Source organism: Sinocyclocheilus grahami, unplaced genomic scaffold (genome assembly GCF_001515645.1).
Source record: "Sinocyclocheilus grahami isolate Dianchi unplaced genomic scaffold, SAMN03320097.WGS_v1.1 scaffold366.1, whole genome shotgun sequence".
NCBI lineage: Eukaryota > Metazoa > Chordata > Actinopteri > Cypriniformes > Cyprinidae > Sinocyclocheilus > Sinocyclocheilus grahami.
The window spans coordinates 892,120-903,979 of record NW_015505545.1 but is presented as its reverse complement, the minus strand read 5'-3'; the positions used below and the strand labels follow the sequence as shown (position 1 = coordinate 903,979).

Here is an 11,860-nt window from a genome sequence, read left to right as displayed (position 1 = left end):
TCTTCAACTTTCCATCCAAATCTTTGACCATCTATTTGACCTTCCTGTTAAAAATTGCTCTTTTGTAATAGAATTGTTCACATTTTACTTGAATATTCTCATTGGCCAAAAATGTACTCCTCGTGCATGAGCAAAAAGGTGAGGGAGGAGCCCAGAACTGCTGCAAATCAGCAGACTTGAGAGAGCAGGTGGGCGTTACTAAGATCACAAGTGGCAAAACTAACAATAAAAAGACTTGTGTCAGCTAATGTTCTCTTGCACTCTGCCTCCAGACCCATCAGAGCCTGCGCCCTGCTCCAGAAAGAGGAAAGGGGATAGAGAGAGAGAGCAAAGGATACTTGTATAGGGGAAGCACCATGGCTGAGTCTACTAACATGAGGCTACGGCTGCCGCTGTTATGCATCATCTTGGAAGTCATCCTCATCATCCTCTTTGGAACGCTGGTGGAATATAACGATGACACTCATGCCATGCTGTGGAATGAAAACAGAACCGATAGTGCTACTAGAAATGATCATGAAAATGAGTTCTACTATCGTTATCCCAGTAAGTGACACTTTTGAATGAATGCTGCGTAGAAAACTAGTAAAAATAGGCCTGGATTTTATATTCAGCACTCATTGTTGAGAACATATTTGTGGATCTGATACGATCATGTAACTGGGTAATTATTGAGTAATAACAATAATATGGATCTGTAAATCTATTGAGTTCACCAGTAGAAACACACGTGGTGCCTTTTAACTTGATAACCGAGGAATGTGTTTGATTGGTCGTACTTACAGACGAACATCGTCCTGAACTGAGTGGTCTGACCGGTTTAAGTGAAGCACGTTTACATTTCACTCAGAATTTGATCTCTTTAAAAGCTTGATTTATTGTTTATTTTGGGTTTGTCTTTGTGCATTTGTCATTTCTTGTCAAACCGTAGTTGGATTTCCCAACCACCTCGCTTTACTAAACCCTCATCTTGTCCTTTAATCTCTGCGATCTGCACTAAACTTGCCCTCAGCACCGGACTTGTGTGAAGCACTTAATTACATTTATTGCATTTCATGTTATGTCTGCACTGCAAATCCAGGACACACCTACATGTAAATTATATACAATGACTTAGCAATGGCATAAATCATGACAGATTTCACAGACTTAACTTATCAGGTTTAACAGAATACTGCATATATTAGGTAGGATAAAGAGAAAAAGGGGCAAATCCTCTGCAAAGAAAAGGGATTTTATTGTCTTGTAAAAGACTTCTTGTCTGTACAGTATTTGATCCCTAATCTTCAACAATATGCAATTTTACCTTCATGGGTAGTGGTCACATCTGTTTTGCTTGTCATTGCTCAACTGCAGGACACATAACAACAGGTGTGACATGAGAAACAACTGCATTCAGGGGTGTATGACAATTGATGAATCACATTTTTATATATTATGTTCAAATACAATAAATTATAATGCTCTGCCAATCACAGTTTAGGTTGTCTACTTTGTAAGGATGCAAATACATTGCTTCACAGTTCACTTATTGATTTAATTGAAGGGATAGAAAATTCCATTATCCTTTACTCACCCTATTGTTGTTTTAAACCTATATGACTTTCTTTCATCCTTTGAATGCAAAAGAAGATATTTTGTTCATATGATCACAGTCAGTGGGGTCCAACCAGTTTGGATCCCACTGACTTTTATTTTAGACCAAAAAAAGAGAGTCACAAAATAAATAAAGGTTATTTAGGTTTGGAGAGACATTAGTATAATTTTTGGGTTAACTATCCATTTAAAAGACTTAATTGTCCTGCAGTAAACTCAGCTTACACATAGAGCTCATAGACTTATTTATGGGCTGCCAAAGAAGGGTGAGTGTGAGAGGTATGTGGGACAGTTTGCCCACAGGGGCCATGCCATCCTCATTGGTGCCCAGGTCAATGGCCAGTTGCTTGGCAACAGTGTAATTGTGTCAAAAGAAGTGAAAAGGGTGAATGAATGGCTCTACACAGAGAAGAACATGGGGGTTAATGTAGGGTTCAGCATACCCATAGTGTAAAATTGGCCCTGAATGGTGCTGCTAAGTACCCATGTAAGAAAAAACAATTTTCTGTATGTGTCCAGTCCACACACATATCAGTGAGCAATTGCAGTTTATGAGATTACTATTAAAAATGTAAAACTGTGAGAACGAGAGGGGAAAGAATAGGGAAAACAGCTAACTGACTTTGTGTTTTAGGTTTCCAGGATGTTCATGTCATGATCTTTGTGGGCTTCGGGTTCCTGATGACATTTCTGCAACGTTATGGATTCAGTAGCGTCGGATTTAACTTCCTCATCGCAGCCTTTTCCCTACAGTGGGCCACACTTATGCAGGGCTTTTTCCACGGCTTGCACCATGGCAAAATCCATGTTGGCGTGACTAGGTAAAACTTGAACCCCACATATGACTTTTATGTTTTTGTTTCTTACAACCAGTAATCTGCATTTTAAAGAGACTGGTGATGTTTGGAGGCCAGCAGCAGTAGTGGCTAATAAAGATCTGTTATCAAAGGCCTACAACAGTCAGATAAAATAATGTCAAAAACATTTGCTGATGCTGTTGCCTTGGGTGTAAAGTAGATTACAGCTGAACACAGCGCCACTAAGTGGATGTGGTGGTTGAGCAGATGACTAGACTCTGCAGCCCCTGACTCACAGACACCTGCACTACTGTATTTATAATTACTCACAGTGAATATGTTTGTTCTGCAGCATGATAAATGCAGACTTCTGCACTGGTTCCGTGCTGATCTCTTTTGGCGCCGTTTTGGGGAAGACCAGTCCTGTGCAACTACTTGTTATGGCCATTTTTGAGGTGACATTGTTCGCTGTCAATGAGTTCATCCTGCTTTCCATCCTTGGGGTGAGTGTAAACGCACTGTCTGATCTATAAAAGCACAAACAAAGATCATTGGAATTTTCAGATTTTGCTAATTGTTACTAAATCTGGATTTTCACCTGAATAACTTGTGAATTTTTGAAATACTGGATACATGTTTGATAGGGATGCACCAATATCGAAATTCTGGTTTATAAACCAATAATTATTTTTATGTAATGGAAGATAAATGATAAATACAAAAATAATTTTTTTGTGTTTTGTCTAAATCATTAAAAAATAAAATGAAATAAAATTTATCATTTTAAATGCTTCATATGACATACACAGCATACACAATTAAATATTCAATATCGACCAATACAGCTAATTAAAAAATCTCTTATATATTATGCCCCTAATATTTCCCGCCAGCATAATAAAGACAAATTCATGATATTACTATCATAATCACAGTGTATAGCTTGTTGTAAACTATTTTATAAGTCCTGCATCCTGAGTAGATTGAGTATGAATGGGTTTCTCTTTACATCTAATGCCATTATAAATTATCGTATATATTACTTTCAAATATGTGTCTTTTATTTATTTTTTGGTCTGGCCAAATGTAGATGTGCATATAATATGTAGTTACAGTTCCACCTTAGACTTTAACAAAACAAGTTCTACTAGATTACATTTGAGTACTTCACATTTACATTTACTTTACATCTAAATTAAATATCCACAGAGAAAACTAATAAGCTAAAAACAAATAAGTTGCAGTCTGCATATGGAGTTCAAAAACTATATACATATTTATATTCTTACATTTATGAGTGTAAACATGACAGTACAAATTTAAATGTTAACGGTATCTCTAGATCAATGATGCTGGAGGATCCATGACCATTCATACATTTGGTGCATACTTTGGCCTAATGGTGACCCGTGTGCTGTACCGGCCAAACCTGGACAAGAGCAAACACAGAAACTCGTCTGTCTACCACTCTGACCTCTTTGCCATGATCGGTAAGTCACCTAAAAAATTCTAACTTGTGATCAACCAGGACTCTGATCCACTAAAGCTTGGGTTCTGCTCAGGTACCATCTATCTGTGGATGTTCTGGCCCAGCTTCAACTCAGCCATTACAAACTACGGTGACCCACAGCACAGAACCGCCATGAACACTTACTACTCTCTGGCTGCCTGCACACTGGCTACATTCGCTTTCTCCGCCCTAGTCAACCCCGAAGGCAAACTGGACATGGTGAGCATCCCCTTGTGGCTATCTTTGATACTACGTTACAAACTGCAACATTACAAACCCTCTTACAAGCCTCTGTCTTTTTCAGGTGCACATCCAGAATGCCGCACTGGCTGGTGGTGTTGCTGTGGGAACAGCTGGAGAGATGATGCTGACTGCGTTTGGCGCTATGATCGTTGGATTCCTCGCTGGAACTATTTCAGTTCTGGGATACAAATACCTCACGGTTAGTAGCGCACATTTCTCTGACACATAACTATAAACATCCACAAGAAGCCTCAGTATCACGTTTGTTGCTGTTTTGTGCTCTTTTAGCCGGTTTTGGAATCGAAACTGAAGATTCAGGACACTTGTGGCATTCATAACCTGCATGGAATGCCAGGGGTTCTGGGAGCTGTAGTGGGTGCGGTCACCGCTGCCCTGGCATCCCCAGACGTTTATGGACATGGGTAAGTCAGTAGTTAATATACTGTGTATATATATATATATATATATATATATATATATGTGTGTGTGTGTGTGTGTGTGTGTGTAATTTGCATAATTAATGATTTGTGATTGTGTTATTGATTTGGTCCACAAACACATCTGTCACACAACAGTATCGTTTATAATTGTATTCATATTTTATATGTTAATTAATGTTATTTAATAAGGTTAATAGTTTTGCTTTGTTTTGCATACTTGTGTGTCATGGCTGAAAATATTGTAGAACTCATTCTGTGTGAGAACTAGGGTTGGGAATCGTTTGAATTTTATCAATTCATTTTCCAATTCTGCTTATCGATTCCGATTCTTTCCGATTCCCAGTTTCGATTCCAGTGTGATAAAAAAATTCAAACATTTAAATATCAAACAAATTTATTCTGTCTCTGTTTGCAAAACATTTAGTTGCAGCTCCCAGACGTTTGGGTAAGTCAGTAGTTAATATACTGTGTATATATATATATATATATATATATATATATATGTGTGTGTGTGTGTGTGTGTGTGTGTGTAATTTGCATAATTAATGATTTGTGATTGTGTTATTGATTTGGTCCACAAACACATCTGTCACACAACAGTATCGTTTATAATTGTATTCATATTTTATATGTTAATTAATGTTATTTAATAAGGTTAATAGTTTTGCTTTGTTTTGCATACTTGTGTGTCATGGCTGAAAATATTGTAGAACTCATTCTGTGTGAGAACTAGGGTTGGGAATCGTTTGAATTTTATCAATTCATTTTCCAATTCTGCTTATCGATTCCGATTCTTTCCGATTCCCAGTTTCGATTCCAGTGTGATAAAAAAATTCAAACATTTAAATATCAAACAAATTTATTCTGTCTCTGTTTGCAAAACATTTAGTTGCAGCTGAATACCATGAACAAAAATCAGCAGGCTACATAAAAACTGGACTCGTTTAAGAGCTGTTTGTGTGCAAAATAGAGCTGCATGATTCTTGATAAATTGAGTTTTTTTTTAATGCCGATTTATTTTTTATATATTTTAATGCTTTCATGATGTAATTGATGAATGAACGATTCAATGACTCAATCAAGATTTACTTGTTTCATTACTGGATGAATCAGCATTTTTGAACAATTCTCTGAAATGATTCAAAGACAAATACATTTTAACAGCCCCTTTTCGCCACCTACTGGCATAACAATGTGATCAATAAATCTTTATTTGAAGTGTCAAATTACTTTCAAAGGGTGATTGACTCTATTTTGATCACTACCATACACATCAGCGTTTATATCTGAAATATAAATTTTATCCCAGTACTTCTGGAAGTACTTGGGTTTCCATCCAAAGTTGCGAATTTAACTTGTGCGCAAAATTGGAATATCGCATAAAACATTTGCGAACAAGCACTGTTTCCATCCAACGAGTCAAGGAGAACAAAATCGTCACTTCCTGATAAACTGGCACTAAATGTCACTAAGAAAAGTAAGAGAAGCCACTTAATGTAATAATTCTTAAATATAATAAATTACTTGTGCTTTGAGTGAGCAGACAAAACACAATAATTGCGGTCTTGCTTTTGGAGGTGAATATCTGCTGTTTGGGAACGCAGTCATGGTAGACCGTTCTGGGAGGCAGTTATACAGAAATGGCCATGACAACATTTCAGATGCTGTGCAACAAAATCAGTGCGCTGATTAGTCAGGTTATGCTGTCCCATAGTGCAAAGTCACATGACTTTTTTGAACGCTCATGCGGGATTTATTCGCAAAATGCGTTTCCATCTCCCATTATTCGCATTAAGTCAAAAACCACCTCAAGCGAGCGTAAAAACTTTTTTGCAAATTAAGGGATTTCTTTTCGAAATTTGGCTTTTCCATCACTCGTTTCTCATGCAATACTTCAAAATGCGCATTAAAACAGAGTGATAGAAACATAGTTAGTGATTATTTGAATGTTTGTAACGCAGAAATAATAATACTGTGTAGTTGAAAAGACTGCATTGAAGCTGTTTCATACATGACAGCTGCTCCCTTTAGGTCAGCGGCAGCGCAAACGCATATATGAATGTTCAAATCACACTGGTGATACTGTTCGTTCGCAGCACGGACGAACCACGGCTGAAGTCCTGGCAGATCGCCATGGCCGGGTCCTCACAGACGAAGAGAAACAAAAGAAAGAAAAAAAGCGCTCACAGGAATCGATAGGCGGAATCCAAATTTAAATTTTACAAGTAGCCGATTCCTGACCTTAAGTATCCGATTCTGGAATTGGAATCGATTTTCGATTCCCAACCCTAGTGAGAACTGACACACACTGTATGTGCCTCTGTATCCCATCTTACTCAGATTGCAAAGAGTTTTCGCTGATGTTGAAACTGGGAAATGGAACCCTCAATCTAGGGGTGGATTTCAGGCTATTTCTCTGGCCGTCACACTAGGAATGGCTCTGTTTGGTGGTCTCATTACAGGTGGGTGTACAGTTTGAAAGTGCAGTGAGTGCATGCTTCCACTAGGCCAATTATTTGATCTTATCAATTTGAAGTTTTGCACTGTTATCATACTGTGCCATGTTTTGAAACGCACATTTGTGCCACACACTGAAAACACATAAACAAGGCAAAATGCATAGAGCTTAATGTTTTATTAATTGTAAAATGGCAAATATTTTCATTTCATTTTCAGTTTGGGACAGAAATAAATAATATAGTAATAATAATATTGTAATATTCACAACAAAAACGACAACAACAAAAATGATCACTATAATATATTCAGTTTGGTTTGGTTAAAAAACTTTGTGAATGGAACACAGACTAAAGCTACACTAAAAACATTGAGTAACAAAACAGAAAATATAAATATTTTGTAATAAATGACATTCAATCCCCCTACACAGCGATTGTTTGCAAAGTTTTAAAGAAAATCATACATTAGATTGTTCATGCTTCCCTGTGTATACATGTGTGTTCAGTATATTGTGAGTTATCGATCTCAGATCAAACATAATATGTCTGTTTTTCTCAGGGTTCATTCTGAAGCTGCCCATTTACGGTGCTCCTCCAGATACTCACTGCTTTGAGGATGGACTCTACTGGGAGGTAAAAACTTTTCAGTACCATTTTTACAGCATTTTATAGTTTATGCTGTATTCTGTAAGCCTGTTTTAACCTTAGATTCCTTACCTGTCCTTGACTTATTAGGCATTATTGCCTAATGTGCAGTATTGTATGACATTGTATGTACAATATGCAGAGACAGTTTTGAGTATTTTGAACGACATTCAGTCTTATCATGTGCTAATTGGAAATGTGAATGTATTTCAGGTACCAGGGGAGGAGGAAGGCCATCAAGAGCTTTACGAAGTGGCCACATCAAACGAAGTGGAAAAACTCAGCAGCTAAATTGTCTGCGTTCACCTGTTTGTATTTGTTCATTACTACATAACCTTGCACAAGTCCTGTCACCTGTGACGTTCACTGCAGGTGCCATTTTTTTACTTACACTCTTAAAATAAAATGGTAAACTTTGTTCCAATATTGTTAATATCAGAATATGTTATTATATAAAACTATTAGCCCAGTTTACCTGAGGAACAACATTGAGAATGTACAACAAACCTGTGACTCCTTATCAGACCACTAGATGGTGGTCATGCAGAGCTGAGAATGGCTCTACTGCGCCGGGACAGAGGACAAGCTAGATTACCTTCTAGAAATATTTGTAATTTAAGATAGCCTACTCCAAAATATAGTTTATGCTTTCTCTTTATTTTGAATATGTTTGCAAGAACAACGAGAATCTGTTGCGGGATGTATGGAAAAATATTTTGTATTAATTTGGTATATATTTTTTTTATTCTCCTAAAATTTAATAAGAAATTGTATTAACCCTAAACAGCTGGAATTTAATATCTACAACATAAAACTCTCTGTGAGTTACAGGTTTTGTAAAACGTTTCTTATGAGCGCACATTTTATCTTAGATTTCTGGATTATTTGTTTCAAACAAAAAGTTTAGAAATACTGTGAATATGGGACATTAATTAACATGTTTTATTGACTACTAAAATCGGAGGGGAAAATGTTTTGATTGATTTAAGATGTTAAATGTATATAGTTACATGTTTATCTGTTTTAAAGAAAAAGTGTTTCTTTACCAGGATTATTTCTACTCGGCATAACCTGCGTTTGAACGACAAATTCTGTATGGAATGCCATTCAAATAAATTGTTCAGATTTATATTGCTGTCATTTTTATTTTAATAATCCCTTGAAGGTGTGAGAGAAATACACAGTATATTTTTTGAATTGGGAATGTGTTTTTTTCACCACGTAGGCGAAAGTGTTTCTTTACCAGGATTATTTCTACTCGGCATAACCTGCGTTTGAACGACAAATTCTGTATGGAATGCCATTCAAATAAATTGTTCAGATTTATATTGCTGTCATTTTTATTTTAATAATCCCTTGAAGGTGTGAGAGAAATACACAGTATATTTTTTGAATTGGGAATGTGTTTTTTTCACCACGTAGGCGAAGTGATTTTTTTTTTCAGTGATAAACAACGATGTCAGATCTCGCTGATTCCTAGTGAAGGCGCCGTTTAATTCAAGAATACTTATTGGCGCCTACAGTCACTGCGGGAAGGGTTAACGAAGAGTCCAGATGGTCTCCGTCGGGTAATTAGCACAGTTTCACTTTCTAGGATCAAACGGAGAAGGGAAAGTGGGGGTCTTATTTTGATTATTAGGAGCGCCTGGAGCTCGCGGGCTGTGCGAGGAGCAGCTCTACGCTCCTTTTCATTCGCGCACTGCGTGTTTTACAGAGACGGCGCCGCGGCGTGAACCAGCGCCAAGGTCTTTTCCCAGGCCTCAGACAGGTGGACAGCTGGGATGTGAATAGGCGCTAACGCTGAAGTGCTTAATTGCGCTTTATAATCAGCAAAAATGAAGAATACTAACTGCACGTAATAGGGTATTTACATACTTGATATGTTTGTGTGTTTTGTTTGAAATGGAGCTTTAAGGGTTTCATAAAGAAATTGCGCTGGCGATTGAAGTTCACGTGATAGACTTTGACCAACTGTTGTGTTGTAGTCCAAAAATTCTGTTGTTTTTTTGTTTGTTTTTTTAAACCTAGAGCCAATCAAGATCATTTTAGCACACTAATTTTAGTTTATGGATTTTTTAAAATTCTTGTTTATAAAACCTTAAAATAACCATAACATTCCATATATGTTCTTATTAGGTTCTTACCTCCCTGCAGTGTTCTGAGAGCAATGCATTATAGTTACATAAAATCTAAATGACCTCAAGAACATTTTTCTAGATTATTAGGAATTGGTTCCCCCCCATTTGGCATTTACCTTTTAGTAATAGACCTGAATCAGGAATGACCAATTCCTCTGATGTTTATCCATTTTCCCCCCATAAGAAGGACTCTAAGTGGGTCAGTGGGAGTGTGTGCTGAGGGAAAAGTCCTGTGTGCTCTCTGAAAGCCTGTCTGTATGGGGAGAGTGCCTCTCTTTAGCTCACATTAACAGGATTACAGGCAGGCTGTGCTCAGGGGCCATGGACCCTTTCAACTGCAGGCCTCCCTCTGATCAGTGCTCACACAAACAGCACAACGAGAAAAATAGAGAGAGTGGATTACAAATACAATGACACTACCTTGCATATATTTATTTGAAATATGAAGACAGCAGAACTTTGGCTAATTGAGGATGTGTCAGTATGTCCAGGTACAAGGTGCACTGTATTCTATTCTATTCTATTCTATTCTATTCTATGACGGCGCCGCGGCGTGAACCAGCGCCAAGGTCTTTTCCCAGGCCTCAGACAGGTGGACAGCTGGGATGTGAATAGGCGCTAACGCTGAAGTGCTTAATTGCGCTTTATAATCAGCAAAAATGAAGAATGCTAACTGCACGTAATAGGGTATTTACATACTTGATTTGTTTGTGTGTTGTGTTTGAAATTGAGCTTTTTTGTTTTTGTTTGAAAGGGTTTCAAAATTAAACGGCGCTGGAGATTGAAACCTACGTGATGGACTGATTAATTGTTGTGTTTTCTAGTCTATTGCTTTTTTTTTTTTGGACCTAGAGCCATTAAGCTAATTTTAGCACACTCATTCAGTTTATGGGATTTTTGTTTTTAGATAAAAACCTAAAAAATAACCATTAGAAAGGTTATATATAGCTACGTTCTTACTAGGTTCTTACCTCCCTGCAGTGTTCTGAGAACACTGAATTATAGTTACAGAAAATCTAAAGAAAATTAGGCATATGCTAACAATAGGGGAACGTTCTTTGTTTGGCATTTACTTTTTAGTAAAACACCTGAATCAGGAATGACCAACTCCTCTGAGAGTTTATTTATCCATTTTCTCTCGTAAAAATGTCTCTAAGTGGGTCAGTGAGAGTTTGTGCTGAGGGGAATGTCCTGTGTGCGCTCTGAAAGCCTGTCTGTATGGGGAGAGTGCGTCTCTTTAGCTCACATTAACAGGATTACAGACAGGCTGTGCTCAGGGGCCATGGACCCTTTCAGCCACAGGCCTCCCTCTAATCAGTGCTCACACAAACAGCACAACGAGAAAAATAGAGAGAGAGCTAGTGGATTACAAATACAATGACACTACCTTGCATATATTTATTTGACATTTCTACGAAGACAGCACAACTTTGGCTATGGATATGTCAATGTGTCCAGCTACAAGGCGCACTGTATTCTATTCTATTGTTACGGAGCTATACACTCCTATAAAGAAAGGTTCCAAATGTGTTTTTTTGCAGTGATGTCATAAAGAACCATTTTTGGGTTCCTGAAAGAACCTTTCAGTGAAGTTTTTTTTCTTCTTCGTTTTGTTTTTTGAGTGTGAAGAACATTTAAAAAATCTAAAGAACCTTTTTCCACTATAAAGAACTTTAGTAAACTAAAACTTTAGTATAAACTAAATTTATAAAACTTTTTTAACTAAAGTTCCATTGATGTTAAGGGTTCTTCATGGAACCTCAGATGCTCATGATGTGTTTCAGTCATTTTGACCGGTCTTTTCCCAGGCCTCAGACAGGTGGACAGCTGGGATGTGAATAGGCGCTAACGCTGAAGTGCTTAATTGCGCTTTATAATCAGCAAAAATGAAGAATGCTAACTGCACGTAATAGGGTATTTACATACTTGATTTGTTTGTGTGTTGTGTTTGAAATTGAGCTTTTTTGTTTTTGTTTGAAAGGGTTTCAAAATTAAACGGCGCTGGAGATTGAAACCTACGTGATGGACTGAT

At 37.3% G+C, this 11,860-nt stretch overlaps 1 protein-coding gene across 1 annotated transcript; it reads left to right on the top strand.

Annotated features, from left to right (window-relative positions):
• Positions 1-250: 250 nt before the first annotated feature.
• On the top strand, positions 251-8,176 carry LOC107549242 (ammonium transporter Rh type B-like). Its single transcript, XM_016230252.1, has 10 exons — positions 251-546; positions 2,231-2,417; positions 2,746-2,896; positions 3,736-3,883; positions 3,956-4,122; positions 4,208-4,345; positions 4,435-4,568; positions 6,927-7,048; positions 7,605-7,678; positions 7,904-8,176. The coding sequence occupies exons 1-10, from the start codon at positions 357-359 to the stop codon at positions 7,979-7,981; spliced, it is 1,389 nt and encodes a 462-aa protein (XP_016085738.1). The 5' UTR covers positions 251-356; the 3' UTR covers positions 7,982-8,176.
• The last annotated feature ends 3,684 nt before the right edge of the window (positions 8,177-11,860 follow it).

Excerpts from the sequence above, each read along its gene's own strand:
- LOC107549242 (XM_016230252.1), top strand. The coding sequence starts at position 357 with ATGGCTGAGTCTACTAACATGAGGCTACGGCTGCCGCTGTTATGCATC. Across the intron at positions 4,346-4,434 it reads TGGGATACAAATACCTCACG|CCGGTTTTGGAATCGAAACT; the intron begins GTTAGTAGCGCA and ends GTGCTCTTTTAG. Across the intron at positions 7,049-7,604 it reads GTTTGGTGGTCTCATTACAG|GGTTCATTCTGAAGCTGCCC; the intron begins GTGGGTGTACAG and ends TGTTTTTCTCAG.